This window comes from Kogia breviceps, chromosome 2 (assembly GCF_026419965.1).
Source record: "Kogia breviceps isolate mKogBre1 chromosome 2, mKogBre1 haplotype 1, whole genome shotgun sequence".
Lineage (NCBI taxonomy): Eukaryota > Metazoa > Chordata > Mammalia > Artiodactyla > Physeteridae > Kogia > Kogia breviceps.
In genome coordinates this window covers 171458598-171480641 of record NC_081311.1, presented here as the reverse complement: position 1 = coordinate 171480641, position 22044 = coordinate 171458598, and the positions used below count along the sequence as shown (strand labels likewise).

Sequence of the window (22044 nt, the reverse complement as noted above, 5' to 3'; positions counted from 1 at the left end):
AATGTGATACACCATATCAACAAACTGAAGGAGAAAAACCATATGATCATCTCAATAGATGCAGAGAAAGCTTTTGACAAAATTCAACACTCATTTATGATAAAAACCTTGCAGAAAGTAGGCATACAGGGAACTTTCCTCAACATAATAAAGGCCATATATGACAAACCCACCTAGCATCGTTCTCAATGGTGAAAAACTGAAACCATTTCCACTAAGATCAGGAACAAGACAAGGTTGCCCACTCTCACCACTCTTATTCAACATAGTTTTGGAAGTTCTAGCCACAGCAATCAGAGAAGAAAAAGAAATAAAAGGAATCCAAATAGGAAAAGAAGAAGTAAAGCTGTCACTGTTTGCAGATGACATGATACTATACATAGAGAATCCTAAGGATGCTACCAGAAAACTACTAGAGCTAATCAATGAATTTGGTAAAGTTGCAGGATACAAAATTAATGCACAGAAATCTCTGGCATTCTTATACACTAATGATGAAAAATCTGAGAGTGAAATTAAGAAAACACTCCCATTTACCATTGCAACAAAAAGAATAAAATATCTAGGAATAAACCTACCTAAGGAGACAAAAGACTTGTATGCAGAAAACTATAAGACACTGATGAAAGAAATTAAAGATGATACAAATAGGTGGAGAAATATACCATGTTCTTGGATTGGAAGAATCAACATTGTGAAAATGACTATACTACCCAAAGCAATTTACCGATTCAATGCAATCCCTATCAAATTACCACTGGCATTTTTTACAGAACTAGAACAAAAAATTTCACAATTTGTATGGAAACACAAAAGACCCCGAATAGCCAAAGCAATCTTGAGAACGAGAAATGGAGCTGGAGGAATTAGGCTCCCTGACTTCAGACTCTACTACAAGGCTATAGTAATCAAGACAGTATGGTACTGGCACAAAAACAGAAATATAGATCAATGGAACAGGATAGAGAGCCCAGAGATAAACCCACACACATATGGTCACCTTATCTTTGATAAAGGAGGGAAGGATATACAGTGGAGAAAAGACAGCCTCTTCAATAAGTGGTGCTGGGAAAACTGGACAGCTACATGTAAAAGTATGAAATTAGAACAATCCCTAACACCACACACAAAAATAAACTCAAAATGGGTTAAAGACCTAAATATAAGGCCAGACACTATCAAACTCTTAGAGGAAAACATAGGCAGAACACTATACGACATAAATCACAGCAAGATCCTTTTTGACCCATCTCCTAGAGAAATGGAAATAAAAACACAAATAAACAAATGGGACCTAATGAAACTTAAAAGCTTTTGCACAGCAAAGGATACCATAAACAAGACCAAAAGACAACCCTCAGAATGGAAGAAAATATTTGCAAATGAAGCAACTGACAAAGGATTAATTTCCAAAATTTATAAGCAACTCATGCAGCTCAATAACAAAAAAACAAACAACCCAATCCAAAAATGGGCAGAAGAACTAAATAGACATTTCTCCAAAGAAGATATACAGATTGCTAACAAACACATGAAAGAATGCTCAACCTCATTAATCATTAGAGAAATGCAAATCAAAACTACAATGAGATATCATCTCACACCAGTCAGATTGGCCATCATCAAAAACTCTAGAAACAATAAATGCTGGAGAGGGTGTGGAGAAAAGGGAACCCTCTTGCACTGCTGGTGGGAATGTAAATTGATACAGCCGCTATGGAGAACAGTATGGAGGTTCCTTAAAAAACTACAAATAGAACTACCATACGACCCAGCAATCCCACTACTGGGTATATACCCTGAGAAAACCATAATTCAGAAAGACTCATGTACCAAAATGTTCATTGCAGCTCTATTTACAATAGCCAGGACATGGAAGCAACCTAAGTGTCCATCAACAGATGAATGGATAAAGAAGATGTGGCACATATATACAATGGAATATTACTCAGCCATAAAAAGAGATGAAACTGAGTTATTTATAATGAGGTGGATGGACCTGGAGTCTGTCATACAGAGTGAAGTAAGTCAGAAGGAGAAAAACAAATACCGTATGCTAACACATATATATGGACTCTAAGGGAAAAAAAATGTCATGAAGAGATTAGTGGTAGGACGGGAATAAAACACAGACTTACTCGAGCATGGACTTGAGGATATGGGGAGGGGGAGGGGTGGGCTGTGACGAAGTGGGGGAGTGGCAGGGACATATATACACTATCAAATGTAAATTAGATAGCTGGTGGGAAGCTGCTGCATAGCACAGGGAGATCACCTCTGTGCTTTGTTACCGCCTGGGGGTGTGGGATAGGGAGGGTGGGAGAGAGGGTGATGCAAGAGGGAGGAGATGTGGGAGCATGTGTGTATGTATAATTGATTTAGTTTGTTGTAGAGGGAAAACTAACACACTATTGTAAAACAATTATACTCCAATAAAGATGTTAAAAATAAAATAAAAAAAAAAAAAAAAAAAAAAAAAAAGAATCATGAAGACATTCTCCTATAATTACTTTCTCTGAAGCTTGTTTTAAAGTATTTTTATTGTGAAATATTCATGTAGAAAAATGCCCAAAACTAAGATATACAGAGCTCAATAATAATTCAGAAAAAAAAAAAAAAAACAAAGACAAAGAGAATTTAAAAGTGTCCAGAGAAAAGACTGATCACTGGTACAGAGAGGCCAATTAAACCAATGGCTGACTTTTCACAGTAGAAGCCAGAAGACAGTAGAAAAAAAACACCTTCAGTGTGCTGCCAGCATAACACTGTATACTCAACAAAACTAGTTGTCAGAACAAGATGTTTCCTGATGAACAACAGAGTATAATCAATAGACCATCATTAAAGGAAAGTCTGAAGAGCATACTTCAGAAAGAAGGAAAATGATCCCAGAAGGAAGATCTGAGGTATAAGAAAGAATGGTAAAAAAAGAAATTGGTAAATACATGGGTGAGTTTGAAAAAATAATAGATACAGAAAACATTAAAATTAGTATATAATATGTGAATCAAAAAATAAGAAAGAGTTATACTCAAATAAAGATGTTAAAAAAAAATAAGAAAGAAAAAAATGGAACACAGTATAGAAATTGGGAGGGGGTAAGGAGAGCAAAAGTATTCTAAGTTCCTTATATTGTTTGGGAAAAGGATTAAGTATGAACTAATTTTTGATTTTATTAAGTATGCATGATAACAGTGAAGTGTATAATTTTCAAATTAATATAAGAAAAAAGTGGGTTTAAAAACAAAATGAAGGGCTTCCCTGGTGGCGCAGTAGTTAAGAATTTGCCTGCCAATGCAGGGGACCTGGGTTTGAGCCCTGGTCTGGGAAGATCTCACATGCCGTGGAGCAACTAAGCTCATGGGCCACAACTACTGAATCTGTGCTCTAGAGCCCGGGAGCCACAACTACGGAGCCTGCGCTCTAGAGACCGGGAGCCACAACTACTGAGCCTGCGTGCCACAACTACTGAAGTCCCTGTGCCTAGGGCCCGTGCTCCACAACAAGAGAAGCCACCGAAATGAGAAGCCCACGCACCGCAATGAAGAGTAGCCCCCGCTTGCTGCAACCAGAGAAAACCCGGGCTCAGCAACGAAGACCCCATGCAGCCAAAAATTTTAAAAAAACAAGAAAACAAAAAAACCCCAAAATGAAACAGGAATTCATTCTAAGAGGACAAGAAGTGACTCATGTATAAAATAATATGATAAACATAAATCTAAATATGCTAGTAATCTCAATACGTGCAAATGGGCCAAATTCCCATTTACAATTCAGATTGTCAGACTGAACACAAAAACAAAACAATTTAAGACCAGACACACATGTAAAACATAAAGACATGGGGAGTTTGAAAGTAAAAATATGCAAAAAGACATACAAGAAAAAGACTTAGCAAATATTGAGCAAAGGATGCCTACTCTGTGCCAGGTACTGCTCCTGCACTGGGGCCCAAGGTCTCTGCCTGTGTGCAGCTCACGTTCTGTAGGTGAGGAGACAGACAGTACGTTAAACACACACGTACACACATACAAACCACAGACCGTGATTAAGTGCTATTGGGAAGTGAAGAGACTTAAGTGACAGAAACGGACTTATTTTGCCTCTTTTAGATGGGGTGGTCAGGGAAGGTATATCTGAAGAAAGAACACTTGACCTAAGAACTGAATCAGAAGGAATCAGCCCCGTGAAGGGGAGGGAGATCATTCTGAGCAGGGGGAAGGCATGTGCAAAGGGCCCCAGAAGAGAACAAGTTGGCCTGCTGAAAAGAGGAAACAGGCAACCCGGGCCAAGTGTCCTGAAGGAGGAGGAGCAGTGGGGACAAAGTCAGCAAGGCAAGCAGGGAGATGAGGCTGGCCTTGGGGGTTGTGGTCAGAAATGTAGATTATTTTCTATGAATGGTGGGAAGCCATCGGAGGACTGTAAGCATTTGAGGACATGATTTGTGTCATGTTTGCCAGAGATCCCTTTGGCTCTTGTGAGGAGAATGAAACAGCAGACAGCATGGAAGTTAGGAAGCTACTGAAGGCATGAGGTGATGGTGGCATGGGCAAGGGTAGGAAGGAAAGCTTTGGGTTGTGTTCCTGGGGGACAAATCTGATTTCCTACTGGATTAATGGGGTAGGTAAAGAAAGGTGAAAAGTGAAGGCTGACTCTGCATTTGTAAGAGACTGCTTTTCCAGGTCCACACAGAAGGGCACCATTGTATCTGTTATGTTTCCTTCTCTGATGAAGATGGCCTGTTAGAGGAATGTACTTCAAAATATAAATCACATTAAACCTGATGGAGAGAAGTTCATAGGAAGAAACAGTTGAAGATTTGGACATTTCTTTGCTGAAGGAGCCAGTGTTCAACCAGAATTGAAGGCATCGGTTCATGGACAGGAAATGGGGCCCAGAGAGTGAGTATTATATAGTCCAAGGCCTCAGGGTGGATGTACTTTTCTCAAACCAAGATTTTCTGAGCTTTGCAAAAAAGCACAATGATGGAAACTATGGACATGCTGATGGAAACTGACAGAATTCATCACTGTTGCCCGGACCTCAGCAAACTGTGTCATATGACTTCAGGATATTTTGTCATGTTCACAAATCATTTTATATTGTTATTTCCTAATATCATTTAAAATCTCATACTTTTTCCACTAATATTTTATTTTGTAAAATGTGGCCCTATTATAAATAGAAAAATAGTACTTTACTAATACACATTAATATAGATGCATACTTTTGAAAACTAAGAAGTGTCTGTCCCTATAAACCACTTAAAATAGTTCATCAACCGCTAGGTCACTAGACCAACTGATAGTAACATTTTCTCTGAGTATAACAAGTAAAAAGCCTCCATCACCAGTTTGACACCAACATTTCTAAATACCTCTGACAACTCCCTGATGGCAATACCATGATACTTTACAAAACTATCTGCTTTTTTTCTCCCTCTTTCTTTGCAGTTGTTGTTTTCCTGGTTGAAAGGGCATGCACGTTTACAAAAAAAAGGATTAGTTAATAAAAGGGTTTTTATTCAAAAGGTAACTTTCAACAGCTTTGTTCTATTTTGATGGGGTGGAATTTGTAAGTGGATTTTTGTGTGTGTGTGGTTTCTAATTATCAACAGAGTGTTAATGAATTTGCATTTGCTTATTTTAGCAAGAAGAAGTAATCTAGGTTGCTTTAAGTTTTCTCTTTAACTTTTACATATTCATCACAAGCCCTCATTATAATTCTGCTTTTATTGGACACAGTTGGGCACCATGAACCTCTAAAAAGCATGAAGTGGGTGCCTTACTGAATAAATTTCAAAGACTAAGTTCCTGCCCTCTAGGATACCAAAAATTGACAGGGGAGTTTAACATTCCCCAAATATGTTTTTCATTGGCACATTTTCCAGCAACCCATAAATGAGGTATCTCATGGTTAAGCCTCCCTCTATTCCCTTCCTCCCGAAATACTTTTGGCCCCCAAATAGGTTCCCAGCGTGACTCTGGGATTCAGCCTCTCATCTCCTTCCCAGAAACTATCCCTTTTCCTGTGGTTCTTCTGTGCATATTCTGTGCCAGTCCCCATGCTAAATCATCTCATGTATACAACATTTCAATGATTAGATTCAGCATGGGAAATTTTAGTATGTTTGGAAAGTTTTTACTTTTTTAAACCCATAAAGTTTTTCATTACTCAAGCCGCACATGAATATAGTCTCAACGTAAAAATTCAAATACTACAGATAAAGCAGAAGTCCCCCTTGACCCCCAACCTCAACTTCTTCCTCTAAGTAAAGGTAACCACTGTTACTTTTTCTATGTATTTGCATTTATGTATAAGCACGTGGTAGTTTCAGTGTCTGCATTCCTACTGTTGCTACTGAACTGTAAGTACCTTAGGGGCAGAATCCACAGTCTACACAACCTTGTATTTGTGGTACCTGGCACAGTGTCTGGCACACAGTAAGCATTCAATAAATACTGGTTTAATAAACGAGTTAACACTGGTTCCTGCCCTTTCATTCAGTAGATAACAGAGTTCTCCTGCCTATATGAGGAAAAGGTAGGCCTTGGGATTATTAATGGTCTAAGGGAGTCATGACTATTGATCAAAGGAGATTTGAGAAGCAGTCTGTGCGGGTCCTTGGGGGCTAACTGGCTCTACAGCAGAAGTGTGCGCTAGGGCAGGAAAGGGTGAGAGAAGTTAAGAAAGTATAAAACCAGAGCCTGGAGACACCTGAAGTTAAACAAGCCTAGATACCAGAGGAGACCTTGATCTGAGGAAGCTGGGGAGGGTTTCTCAGGGAGGTGGGCCTTCAAAGAGTTCCGCTAGGGCTCTGAGGCATGAAAGGATAAGACATGGTCAGACAGCAGTGGTGAGTAGCTCTGTGAATTGGGAACAAGTGTGATGAGGCGGGGGTGGGGTGGGGTGGAGGGTGACAGTTGCATGAGACAGGCTGCAAGGGCAGGTCAAGACAAGGTGATAGAGGGCATGGGATGATTTGTTAAAGGTACTGAAGTTTATCCCTGTCGATAGAGCCTGAATACAGGAACAAATGAGCATTTTTTTAAGTAGGCAAAACCCTTCTTGAAATATACTAGTCTTTTAATGCTTCCCTCCCCCTCAACCCAGTATTCATTTATGAAACTCATATGTGTGTACACACACACAACTTGTGTAAAGTCACACCGACATTATCAAAGCCAATATATTCTAAAATATTTCTCACCATTAGTTGGCATTGTTATACCTTTATCAGATATTAAACAAACTAAATTTAGGCTTTGACATATTTTACTTTATTCAACACAGATTGGGCATCTATTATGTAAAAGCTGATCTTCAGGGGTCTCAGGCTGGGTTTTAAACTTGTCCTTCCAACATCATATGTCGGCTAATATTTTGGTGAGAATAGTTCAGAAGTAAAACACTGCTGGAATGTCTAAACAGCCAATCACTTAACACCGGCAACTAGATTATCCGTAGAAGTTTAAAATAAAAGGTCCTACAAGCAGGGAGCTATAACCTCTCTGGGTCATTGGAATCAGAGTGTCTCCGTTTTTTCTCTCCACAACACATTTACACATAAAATACTTTCCTTAGAAGAGTGATTTAAAATTCCAGGTGTCAATGTAAACCTTTCTAAAATAATTACATAGGAACTGAAAAGCTTTGTAGCCCCTGCCAAATCTACTCTTGATAAAGGGCTGCCATCATTTAAAGCTAGGAGGGGGCTTCCCTGGTGGTACAGTGGTTAAGAATCCGCCTGCCAATGCAGGGGACACGGGTTTGAGCCCTAGTCCAGGAAGATCCCACGTGCTGCAGAGCAACTAAGCCTATGAGCCACAACTACTGAGCCTGTGCATCTAGAGACCGTGCTCCGCAAAAAGAGAAGCCACCGCAATGAGAAGGCAACGCACCGCAACGAAGAGTAGCCGCCGCTCGCCGCAACTAGAGAAAGCCCGCGCGCAGCAACAAAGACCCAACGCAGCCAAAAATAAATAAATAAAATAAATAAAATTTTTTAAAAAAGCTAGTAGGTACAGAGTCCAACAATTTTACTGAAATAGTTTCATTGAAAGAAGTTTACCTAGGAGATCCTAAAGCTAAATATAAAGGAAAGAGGACAGAAATGGTGCTCACAGCTTAACATTTATGGTTATTATGTTTTTGAGAATGTGATTTGTTTTTACCCATGATACATTCAAGTCCATATTCTGACTGATGATGGTGTTTCTGTGTAATTTTTAAGTCACTCGCTGTTTTTTGTGGCTCCTACTGTTGTCCCTCTCCAGTTGCACAGCTAGTCCAAAGCGAAGTACAGATAGCTCAGCCTACCGTAAAGTTTAAATGTCAAACATTCACTTTGTATTTATCAACCATCATGTAGTCATTTAATAATATTTTTCACTGCAGATGTTCACTCTGGCATTTAGAAACGCTATTAGAATTGTCAGTTCCAAACCACTGTTTTCCAAATGTACAAGACACATATTCCCCATGGATGGTGAAGTTTGAGAGAGTTCAGCCACATTTGAAGAATTTGACATATATAGAAATAGGCTCGTCTCTTTATAAAATTATTTTTAATTTGTTCAACCAGTTAAACCTTTAGAAACTATACGTTCTCTAAATCAGTGCACACTTAAGCACAGTAAATTTTATCTCCAAAGATAAGCTGTTGAGTTTTGAATTATGAGACAGAATAATAAAAATTTTCATTGCTGAGGAATTTGTAATATCAATATCGATATATACGGGCATAGGGGAAAAGTATGTACCGAATACACCATATCAACAAATGTCTCCTGGAGCTCAGAATAGAATAATTTGTCCTGTACATTTATATTTTGGGGAAAAATAGATAGAACACCATAATAAAAATATAAACTATAATGAATAGCAACCATAAACAGATATAGACTTTGTGAGAAAGTCTGTAATAAACTCCGAACAAAGTACATACTTTTTGTATATAGAAGCTTATTCAATTCTGGTGGGTTTCAGTGAGAGAAACTGAAAAGGCAAAAGACCAGAGCTGTGCTAAATTATTCTTTCTGTTATCCATGCTGGGTTTGGGGAAATTTTGAGCATTTTAATGACAGTTTAGGTTATTAAATCAGGCAAAACTGGTAGCAATGATGTTTGAATTCACAAAGCAAGAGGTTGCTGAAGCAGAAGTCAACAGGTCTGACCCGCTGGGCCTTTGGTGGGGGGTGATTTTCCCTGTCTAGGTATCAATCTACTCTTTAAAATAAGTTGGTTGTATTAGACATATATAACTATCCACTTAGTCCTAACTTTCTATAATTTCACCATAAATAGAGAATTGAAAATATAACCACAAAAGATAAGAACATTTTAGTTCAGGGGAAAATTGTAGCTCATTTGCAACTCAACCCTTGAATGCAGTGAATATGTGCATGTGCAGGTGTAAATATATTGTTTCGTAGTTTCCCATCGAATTTTGCTTCAATGACTTAAACACATCCCAACATGGGCTACCTATTATCTATAGTGTTTCTTATTTTCTTGACCAGCCTATTGACCAACCCTACAATGCCATGATGTACAGACTTTGACATTCATCAAAAAAATTGAGACCATTAACATACTTCGTTTCTTACCCCCTCTACATACAAACTTATCTGTACTACATGCAGCCCTGCCACTTTCCCTTCAATCTTGGCTCATCCTCTTCAAAGCCAACTGCTATAAAACTATACTCTTAATCCTATCCCTGTAAAAATTTCCTCTTCCCTCGTTCTTCATTCTCTTACAAATGTCTCTTTCTTCTCAGTCAACAAACTTGGTCCAGTGTTTCTCATTAACATGAAATAGAACACCACCACCAACAAAAGACAACTTCTCTTCTCTAGATACAGCTCTCTTTTTTTCTCTTAATATCAAGCTTCTGGAAAGATCATCTATCCTTGTTTCCACCTCCCATTCCTCCTCAAGCCACTTCATTTTGATTCTGCTCTCCTGTTTCCTGTCCAGCAGAAATAATTACCCATGGCCATTTCTCGGTTTCCAAACCCAGTAAAATTGAAGCATCTTCTCAAAACTTGTAACCTTGGGACCGTTTCCTCCTGGAAAATCTTCATCTCCTCATCCTTCAGAGATAGGATCTCTTTACAAAAACTAATTCATCCAGGCCACCACTGAGTCATAACTGGCCCAAGCCTTTTTTCTATCTACCAAAGAGTGAGAATTGATTCTCCTGGCAACTGCAAAGCCATCTAAACAAACTAGGTGCATCGCTCCTTACACCCTTAGTCATTTCCCAAGATGTGAGCCCTTTGGTCATCTACTCCTTCCTGTGCTGTAGCCTTACACCACTCTGTCCATCTCCCTCTGACTCACCATCCCACTCTGCCCTCCAGCCCAGACTCCTCCTCTCAAATCTCCACTATCCTCCCATGGTTGACAAAATGCTGTTCACTTCCAACCCCTTCTCTGAAAACTCCCCTTCCTTTTAGCCTTCATTGAAATCTAGCTCTCCACCAAGAATTCTGCTTCTCCTGCAGCCCTCTCATTTGAAGCTGTTCTTTCTCACCCATATCATGCAAGTCAAGGTTGGCAGGGGGCTCAGCTATCTCCTTATTTCCCATTTCCATGTTCAGGTACATTGTTTCTCTACCCTTATATAAAAATCCTGACTCTTTCAGAGCTCACGCTATCCTGCCACACTTCCTTCTACTCCTCTTATCATTCCTTCTATCACCTTCACTCTCACATCATTAATACATGAACACTGCCACATAGCTTATGGGTTCCCTGTCTACTCTATTTTCATCTTATCACTGTTGTTATCAAAGGCACTTGCCTCAGGAAACCATTGGCCCAAGGAGAATAAGAGACACAGGCAGAAAACCGGGACCTGAACTACAGGTTAGAGCCAAGCCTGGCCAAACACTTCTGAGATCAGCAAGTCCCAGCCCACCTGAAGATACGTGATCAAGAAATAAATGTTAACTGTTGGTTTTATTACGTAGCATGGTTATAGCAAGAGTTGACTGATACACTGATAATCAAATTGGATCTTCCTTCTCACTTACCCACTAAGTTTGATTTAAAAACAAGCAACAAAGTTCAAGGCTTTATTCTCTAAATATTTCTTACTTTTCTTTCCTTAATTTAATCACTTACATTTATGCCCACATCATCTCTTATCTGGACTATTGCAGTGGTCTTTTAACTATTCTTGCCTTAAAAAAAAAAAAATCCTTTCAAGTCCCCACAACAACCAGAGTGATATCACTAGACTATAAAACTGACCACTCCCCTCCTTTAATCTGTTTAGATTCTCTGAGCCTGTAGGATAAAATTCACATTCTTTCATTTGGTAGGCGTTCCCCATGATCTAATCTCTGCCTTCTTGTTCAACCTCCTAGCATGTCACTCTCCCCTTTGCACTCCTGCCATGTCGAATTGCTTACAGTTTCTGGAACACACCATGAAGTTTCATGTTTTCACAACTCTCCATGTGCCTGGAAAGTGTTAGCTCAGTAACCTTTTCTATTCCTCAAACTTCTATTTATCTTTCAGATGCTGCTATGGAAGCACTTCCTTTCTGACACATGTCACTTTGTATCTCCAGCACTTAAAACTTAATACCTGTTACAGAGTGGGTATTTAATAAACATGAGTGGAACAGAAATAATTGTGAAAGTTGATTTATAAAAAAATGTATCTATTTACTCATGAAATTTAGAAATCCACACACCTACACCATATTTGAATAGTAAATAACCTTATCTCACAATATATTTCTTTCTAATTTGATTTGATTCTTTAAAATTTAGAGGATAGAGTAATCACTAACATTTTATAATATAGGAGACACTAAGGTTGCTTCATAATCAAGTTTCTATAGACAGAATCCTAGATGTACCGTTAATTTTTTTCTAATGAAAACATCCTGAATCCCATGGAAATGTAAACCAAGGCTGAAGCATGTGGGAAATGTATACTTTTTGTGTGTCTAAAGCTATAGTTATTCAACATAACACATGACAGAAGCTTAGAAAATACCCAATAAAAATGTTTGTCCGAATAGATAACTGTGCAGTATTACCTTAACCAACTGATGAGGAAAGAAACAGAGTTCAAATCCACTAACCACTTACTCTATGATTTTAGCTCCTCATCAAAAATAACAATGAAAAGTCATAAAATACAGTAATTCAATTAGAAGACTCAGATATGAAAAGGGATCATGGTTGGTGCTCCAAAATTTAAATGCATATTTTAACTTAGATATTCTATAAAAGTATGTAACACGAGGACTCAACAAAATTTATAAAATGTCATTTAATAACCCATTACTCTTAAAGTGACTATCCAATCACCTTATGTTTTATCTTTTTTTCTTTGCAAAGATTCAGCAATTTCTTTAGCTACATTCAAACATTCTAGATCTGAAGTTTACACACAATGCATCTATTTATTTATTTATTTGGCTGCACCGTATAGCATGCAGGATCTGGTTCCCCGACCAGGGATCGAACCTGTGCCCCCGGCATTAGGAGTGCAGAGTCTTAACCACTGGACTGCCAGGGAAGTCCCTACACACAATGCATTTAAAGCAGAATGTATGTTCTGTCAAGTTAGCAACTTGCATATTAAGCTCTCAGCCTTTGCTGTAAGACATGTATCACACGCACATTTCCTATAACTTATGCATAATATGTGTACATCACATGCATATTTTTTCTCATACATCTCTTGGCCCACACATTCACGTGCACATGCATGCAGAGGAACAAAGGCACAAATGATCAGATTTGATATTCTTCTCCTGCTCACTGAATTACCATAGAGAAATTATACCTACTGTGTTCCTGGTTTAGCTAGCTGAGGTTATAAAAGGTAAGTAATGATTTATAGAATATCTTGATATGTGTGTCATGCCTTCCAACTAGACTGTGTCTTACTCCTATGTTCTTCTCAGTTCCTGAGATTGTGAGGTGTTACGCACATGCTGGTGGAATATAAAGTGTCCAAATTAATGGGCTGTGCCACACGGCACCTGGGTTTCTATCCTAACCCTAAGAGTTACCAACTGGGAGAACAAGGACTTATGCCTTGAGCTTCAGCTTCTTCATTAGCAAAATGTGTTGAGATACCAACCGTATTTAGTGGCTGCAAGGCACCTCAGCTGGAGAGATGTCCCCCTAGATTGTTAATGAATACTTGCTCATTAATTGATAAACTCACCTCAGAAAAGGTCTAGACTTACTGCCAACCATTACTTTTACAGACTTGCCTGTTTTACAGTTACATGGACAGGTGTTTGAGACTATAAGAAATTTAAATAGAAATAGGAAAGCTTTTTAGTCCATTTTGCTAATTAATATGTCAGAGCTCATAAAGAAGGACTCATTGGCTTTCTCCAGTACTGCATCATCTTAAAGAGCTGGGTCAGCAAAGATCTCTGTAGACAGTCAATACATATTAAAACCATTCTAAGCAGTAAATTAAAACAAATATGAAGGCACATTTTAAAAAAGTAAAATTTATAAGTCCTTTCTATCTGAATGCTGAGGAGCATTAAACTGTTGGTTAGGTGGCAGTTCAGTACCTAGGGGAAAAAAAGGACTCCTTCTTGGACATACTTTATGAGTCTGTGTATAGCCAAAATTAAAGCATAATGTAAAAAAAAAAAAGGCTATGACAAATCTGATGTCATTTTTCTCTGGATTCTAATGTTTCTTCAGAATATTTGTCATTTAAAAAATGGTTTTATTGTTTAAAATATACATTTTGCTGAAGTTATTTCCCCTGTGCATTGCTAGGATTTGAGTTTTGTCAGAATTCAATTAGTGAGATAGGGAAAAAGGTGAAAGACAGCTTTTTGGTTTTTCAAGGCTCTCTGAAACTCATGATTTTTTTTTTAAAGGAATCAAACAAAAAGCATTTTGCTCCTAACTTCTCTATGGTAGGTCTCACCATCCCATAAACATTAATACCTCTTATATGTGGAAGAGGACCTCATAAGATTATAAACAGGAGTACCAGCCTGCCATTTTCCTTGCCAAGGTATGAGATGCAATGCACTGCCAGGCATAGCCCCTGAGGTAGATTATTAGAGAAATCTCAAGAATACTGGATTGATTCCAGAAGAGGTGAGGGAATACTACATTTTGGGCCAAAAATGTTAGAAAGATTTATCTTACCTAAGACTTTGATTTGATCTGAGCTCTGAGGAATCAACCATTTAAAGAATAAGCCAAGGAAACGGTGCCAAAATATTGTCACAAATTTGGGAAGTACCCAAGCCAGACCAACAGATGGAACTTGGCATGAAATGGCTCTCCAAACACTAAGTAGCTGACTCAGAAGAAATTTTAACTCAGATGAATTTATTAAAATGTTGAATATCATCCTAAATAAGAGGATGGATGATAGATTTAGGTCAGCACATAAAATTTAATTTAACTTCCTGATGGTCTTGGATAGTGGGAAAGAGGCCCACATTTCTATAATTAAAAAGAGACAGAGGGAGATATTCTTTCTTCTTAGCAAAAGAGATATCACTTTTTCACCTGAAAATTCTGAAGAAAGGATTTGGGGAAGAGAAAGGTGAAACAAAAAGAAGCTGACATTGGTGAGATAAGTATGAATGATCAGGGCATGTTGCACATTACAATCCAAACTGGCACTTGTTTAGTGGTCTAGACTGTAGCAGATGGAGACTATAATTGTATATTAGGTGAATGTTAAAAATGACTGAAACAGGTTGCCAGAATCAAAAGGACCCTTAATTCTGTTTCACTGTCATCACCACCAAAGCCTAATGGGAAAATGCTCTACCCAAGTGTAGCCCACACAGGGAGTTGCACTTCATGGGAGGGATGGGTTCTTGAGGAGCATTATAATTCAAGACCTTAATAGCATCTTTTTCTTTCATGCTGCTTTTTATTTTCTCAGTACTGTCTCTAACGTTTTATAGAGTGCTCTCATTTAATTTAAGTCTAGAGCTCACAATTTGAGGTGACTGGTTAGCCCTCTTCACTGTGTTTTATCGTATGCCACTTTGGCTCCAAAGTTATCAACTTTCTGGTTGTTTTCAGTGTTTGTGCTGGTTCCACAGAGAGCCAATGAAAAATTTGATGATGTTGTGATAGGATATAAAAGTACTTGAAATATAAGAATGATGAATATTGTAATAATAGTTTATTAGTAACAAAAATCTTATTTAAAACATCTGATGTATTTCAACAGTTTGATTCATGGGATATGAAGACCATTAGTATTATTTCTATTACCAGCTAAAATAACTCTGCCATGTGAACCTTACAGTTAACCCGACTGACAGCTTTAAAATTATGCCATTTTTAACGTTTTTCTTTTAATTTGGAAGATTATTTCAATTTTTATGTTTAGAGTACTTCTTTACTAATATCTTTATTTCACACTACATAAAAATATATCATTAAAATTTACCTAAAATACTATAGCAATATATCAAGATAATGTTTGCCTTTAAAAAGAGTGACAGTTGGGCTTCCCTGGTGGTGCAGTGGTTGAGAATCCGCCTGCTGATGCAGGGGACACGGGTTCGTGCCCCAGAACGGGTAGATCCCACATGCCTGGAGTGGCCGGGCTCGTGAGCCATGGCCGCTGAGCCTGCGCGTCCGGAGCCTGTACTCCGCAACAGGAGAGGCCACAACAGTGAGAGGCTCGCATACCGCAAAAAAAAAAAAAAAAAAAAAAAAGAGTGACAATAATTTTTAGTTACTGGCTAACAGTAGTTTGTTTGGAAATGAAGTAAGATTAGAGTAAGATTTGATTTCCTGGAAAAAGCCAGAAAGTTTATTATTTGTTTTCAAAAACCAAATTGATACATATTCTTCAAAAAATGCTTCTACTTCTTACCTTGAAGCCCATTCCAGTATGTAAATAGGTTTTTATCTTCAAGTATTAATACGTGTAAGAGAGTTAAGGACAAGAAGTACCAGGCATTTAAGAGGAACATAATGTAGGTTATCCTTGGAGTACCTTGGTCATGAGAACTTCCTTCTCAGACTCCGAAAAATATTTCCAGTAGTAGAGAATTTAATGGACGAGGATGATGGGAACAAGCAGCATGTAGCAATTTATCACTCCCTCAGAAATCTTTTCTTTCACAGTGATCTAACCTCTTAGGCTCTTTATTAGGAGGGGCAGAAAAGAAAACATCTAAGAGTTGTGAACCAGACCTTCCCTGCTGTTATCACTAGTGAATCTGGAGAAAGAAGAAAAGGAAAAAAAATCATAATCTTGCCCTGGAACATGATGGAAGTAATGAGGCATCAAGGCCACTTACTGCTGAGAACATAATTGGCCCATAAACACAGGAGATGCTTGGTGATGGGAACGACTTCTTTGTTTCAGAAACCAAGGGATGCCAACAAATCATAACCCTCCTGTTGTTTGGAGTGGCATTTCTAAGAGTAAAATGGATAGTTTCCCCCCTAAATAATGCACCCTTACAAGAAAAGGATTACTGCTGTATTTACTGGCTTAATAGCTTTAAGTGTTTTCAACTAATGTGAATAAATGATGCTGAAGAAAGGGCAAAGGAATAGAAGGTAGGTCATTTGGCAATGAAGGAAAAGCTTGGATTTTAGACCTGAAGGTATCTCACACAAAACAGAGAAAGAGCCTGGAGAACCTCAGAGTCCTTGTGGACTTCCTAGGGCACCTCCAGGGAGCTCATTCATGAGTCTAAAGAAAGAGAATACAGTCATCTCAGGCCCAATCCCCTTTGATGACAGGCAAAGAAATGACTCTTTTTTGAGAAGGAAGAAATGGCCACGTTTTTCTTATTGGAATTCTTTGTCCTGCCACTTTAATGTGAGAGTCATCATGGAAAATAATTTCAAACTTTCTTGGGTTTTCTTTGTAATTTTTTATTATTCTAAGTGTTCAGCTGGCATACAGGTTAAAGATTGGGGGTTTTATAATTATTTTTTTGGAAACCTTTCTTCTTCCTTCTCAAACATTTGAGTCAGCATACATTATGCCACTATACACACGGCCAAGCAATAATTCACTTTTGTGGAAGTCAGAGACATCTCATGTGTTAATTAGCAAGTTTTTCAGGGATGAGTGGATGGAAACAGGTTCCATCTGCTACTCAAACACAGCCAGAGATTTCCAGGAAGGAGAATATACAGTCAGTTACAAGGAATTTCTTACCCGATTTGTGTCCAGCCAACGAATGGACTTTGCTTTCATCTGGCACTGCAAAGAAATTAAAGAGACAAGGATCAGACCTGCTTGTAAATCAGCCATCTTTTGAACAATAAATTAATATAGATTTGTAATAAGTGAAATCTTTTACTGGCAAAGATTTGAGAAAACATTTTCCCCAGCCTGTCTGGGGCACCTCAATTCTACTGGTACATAAAGACAGTTATGAAGAAATATATGTACATTAAACCTTCTGTGAATGGAATTTCATTCTTTTAAAAATTTCTAATACTTTCAGTTCTTTTAACTGGGCTGTTGTTTTTGTATCCACAAAAACAGAAAAACTCAAGAATCTAGAGCTGTATAATATATAATAAAACTCTTTGAGCGTGACAGCAATATATCTAATCCCCAAGGATCAGACTTCTATATCTGGACAAAATGGAGCAAAAGGGAACAAACTTACAATTCCTCCTGAAAAAAAATTTCTAAAATAGACAAAACATGAAACAATGGCATTAAGAGATTAGACATCAGGCAACAGAGGACAGTGACTCTTGAGAGGTGGAAAACAGGTGGGGTGACTCCTGCCATTGCTCCAGCTTACTGTCTGGAGAAAGCTTCCAGGTTGTGGTGCAGGAAGGGGAACACAGGCAGAGCCCAGGGATATCCCAGCCTGAGGACATGAAACTGGAGGCCCAGGGAAACCAAGGCAGACAGAGTTTAGGTCAGAGAATTGGAGAGAAGAGAGGTATACAGAAATCTTTCTGAGATCTGCAAAGGATCCCCTCAGGTATTTAATTAATTGCTGGTGATCACATGCATGTGAGGAAACTACCCAAGACCTGGGACAGAAGCGCCCCAAAGGGGAAAGAGCACAGTGTCCAAAGTTTACACAAGGTTGGGAATAAAGTTCCTATTCCCAATACCCAGAGTGAAAAACTTCAAAATTCAGCGGCATCCATTAGAATAGGAAGAAGAATCTCGCTTCAGCGGTGGATAAAATTTTAGATGAACACAGCTCTGATGAAATGGATATGATTTTGAAAGCTACAAATTACCAAAGCTTATATAGGAAGAAAGAGATAATCTAACAGCCCTATAGTTTGTTTTTTAATCGATTTGTACTGAAAGTTAAAAACTTTCCCAGAAAGAAAACTCTAGACCCAGCTGATTTCCTGATGAATTCTACCAAACATTTAAGGAAGAAATAGTACCAGTTCTACAGAAATTCTTTCAGGAAATTTAGAGGAGGGAATATTTCTCAACTCATTCTATGAGGCTACCATTACCTTGATGTTAATATCAAGCAAAGACGTTATGTTAAAGCTACTAACCAATGTCTCTCGTGAACAAAGAGGCCAAATTCTAGATCCTCAAGCAACTCTGCATGGATTATCACTTCAATATTCAACAACAGCTGTTCAATATTCACCATATATCATTGTCTACATTAGTCTATAAGACTCTGGTGGCTCAAGGGTGGAAGCAAGGTGAGGGGAACTCTGCCAACAAGGAGGACCTCTTCCATTTTCCCAAATACGAGATTGGTCTCAGAGTAATAAGCTCCTCCTTCCTTTACCTACAACATTCAGTCATATTTCATTGACCCAGTTATTATACAAAAATCTTCCTAAATCTTCCCACACCCACCTAGCACTCCTTTCCTAAGCTATTTCTTTATTTTCTAGACAAAAACACTACATGTTTGTGATTTTCCTGGTATTAACTGCTGAAAAATCGTGTTGGACTTTTCTTCGTGTTTCCAGTTGGAGATGTCAATCCATAAGTATCAGGCTCCAACTGTGGGCCAAATTCTGTCTTTCCAAAGTCTGAAAAAATATACAGTGGAATCTATAGTACAAATGAAAAAATATTGGAAAACAATGATGGTGACTAAAAAAATAATACTAGAAGCTAATACTGAGCACTTGTAATATACAAGTTCTACCCTATACTCTTTATAGCTATTAATTCATTTAATGCTCACAGTAACCTGTAAAGATAGCTATTATTACCTATACAGATAAAGAAACTGCGGCACATCTTGTAAGCGGAGGAGCCAGAGCTTAAACATGGCACTTTTAATCATTCTACTATACTTGTGATGAATCGTAGAAGAGTTGTTATATTTTTCAGATTATTGATAACATGAATTAAATGTAAGAAAACACTTGACAAACACCCGTATATTAGAACACTATTACCCTTTAAATTTGAATATGCTATTAATAGAAATCTTTCTATGTTGACCAATATTAACAAGTGTTAGCTATAAATTTGTTTAACATGTTCAGAAATCTACAGTTCTAATAGGTTCAAGCTAAAATAATTCATCTCCATTACACAGATAAAAAATCATCTGTCTGAGTTAAAGTCTTGCCTTAGATACTTACTGGTTACCTGCAATTTACTTTAACTTTTTGTGCCTCAATCTCATCATATATAAAATGAGGTTGATATTGCTTTCCCCGTAGGTTTAGAGTGAAGATTATTTGTGTAAGTTTATGCAAAATACTTAGAAGATCACATAGTAAATGCTTAATAAATATTAGTTATTAGATCATCAATGATAAACTAAATAGTTAATTTACATTAGATGTTACAGAATAACTTGATAACTAATAATGGGACAGATGTGGATTGAATTCAAGATTTATCAGGCAAGTTACTAAGCTCCTTTAAACCTTAGTTTCCCCATGTGAAAAATGAGATAAAAACACTGTACAAGGAGTTGTGAGAACTGAATGAAATAAATGTAAAAAAGCACTTAGCACAGTTCCAGGTACATGTTTCTCAATAAATGAAAACTTTTGATAAATGGAAACTGAGAGTGGTAAAGGTGGTGAATTTAATGATGGCGGTGGTGCTTATGATTTAACTTGCCTAGGATTATAAAGGAATAGGCAGGGCACAAGGTACTTTCAATTGCTATCTCATGGATAATCCAATACCCACAGCAGGTTTTAGCTCTCGGTTTACATGGCTCCCAGTTCATCTTGTAGTGAAGAAAGGCAAAGGAAATATGGTATTCAGACTACATACATGATTTTATTTTGTGCAGTTATTCTGAAAAAGGAATTCACACAAGGGTAGGATCTTATTTTTTGTTTTTGTCTTTTTTTTTTTTTTTTAACAGACATAAGTTATCCCATTAAATCTAAGGCAATTTAAGTACTGCAAACTCCCTTGCCATGTTAGGTTGAACATGGTAACTTAACTTTTTGGCTGAATACTATCTACTATTCTTAGTAGGAATACTAATTATTTTAACTCACAATTTGAAATTCTTTAGAACACTACCAAACTATTTCAATAAACAGTGTAGAACATCCAAATGGGTGATGGGCATAAAAATTAGGGGTCTTTCTCCAAAATATTCACTGACACAGATGTCTATCTTGAGGACAGAAGATAAATGAATAAACATCATAGAAAATAGAGGGAACTGTAATGACTTAATTAATAGAATACATTTTACTTAAAAGGTTAAATTGGGAACAATCATCTTTTATGCACATACTTAGTGCTGGGAAGTGATTTAAATAACAGTAGCAAATGAGAAAATGAGGTAAAATTATACACACCACCAAGCTTTTTAAAAAAATGACAAGTGTTATAATTAATACTCAACTTCTTTTATAACTCACATTACCTTAAAGCTACTATAAAGTTTCCTCTCAGGGCTGGAGCTTAAGTCTAGTCATTTCCTGCATATTATTTAGATAGCACAGCAGTTGGAACAGAAGCAATATTAATATGATAGCTATGTCATTTGAAACAAAGAGCTTATTTACAAGAGGTTGAAAATGAGTGAGCCTGGTGTGGGAAAGGTCTACCATTCCAAAATGGTAAGTAAGGTACCAAAAGTGTCAAGTAAGAGAGTGTTGATGGAGCAGGAGCCAAAATTTCTTGTTCTGGTTCTAATGACAGATTGTTTTTTCTTCCTTTCTTTCTTCTCCCTACCTCTCCCTCCCACTACCCTTCCCTCCCCCCCTCCCTTCCTTCCCTGTTCCCTTACCTACCTACCTTCCTTCCAGTTTCTAGAGCATATTATATTCCCATTCTTATCCTTCAGTTTCCAAGTATTGGTACTATTTGCTCTTGATAACTTTAAAGAGTTATTATAGTAATTGAAGAGGTATTAGGGAAATGTTGAGTCCTTCTGAAGATGAAATTCACAGACATTTTTATTACATTCTTAGAGGGCACTGTGGACTTGTCCCTCTTGAGATTTCACTAGAGTTATTTAGATAATGGGATTCCTATTAAGCTCCTGCTTCCTGGCATTCAACTCAAGATCAATGGACACTACTTGATTTAATTACTATAAGGTTTTTCATAAGGAGGACACTCTTTGGTTTGGATGTTTGTTAATTTCCTGGTGCATCCTCTGGTTCAGGAAGACTTGCTCAGGAAACACAGCACCCTGTGGGCCTATGTTTCCAGTTATTTTGTTTGTAGACCTTTGAAGCTAATCAAAGGTCTACCAACTACCCAACACCAGCGGAACCTTTTTAAAAGGTGTGGATAAACGCACAGTGTCTTTTGGCTTAATTTCAACAAGGTTCATTGTTAGAGTTGAGAGAAACCATAAAGAAAGAAAATATGGGAAGAAAATCTGTGAAAAATATGGTACTCCGAGAACTTATTAGTGGCAGACATTAAAGTACATATACTACTTACATATATTGGCTTCCTGGTAGGATATATTTATATTAATATAGTGATCACTTAAAAGTGTTTTATTCTTTTGTCAAGCCTTCTTATACTCTTCAAATGCATTATCACTGGGGGAAAATAATCCCCTTGCTTATTGATAGCATTTGATATGAATTTTATAAGTGACTATTAGGGATTGCACTTGTTTAATAAAACTTT

The 22044-nt window shown here is 37.6% G+C and overlaps 1 protein-coding gene across 4 annotated transcripts in view; it reads right to left on the bottom strand.

Annotated features, from left to right (window-relative positions):
• Window positions 1-22044, bottom strand: part of PARD3B (par-3 family cell polarity regulator beta) — a 1061783-nt gene that overhangs the window by 370962 nt on the left and 668777 nt on the right. For all 4 annotated transcript variants that reach the window (XM_059054028.2, XM_067026649.1, XM_067026650.1 and 1 more), the window contains one exon: window positions 17170-17214. In XM_059054028.2, the coding sequence (XP_058910011.1) occupies window positions 17170-17214 (45 nt within the window). The remainder of the gene's footprint in view (window positions 1-17169; window positions 17215-22044) is intronic.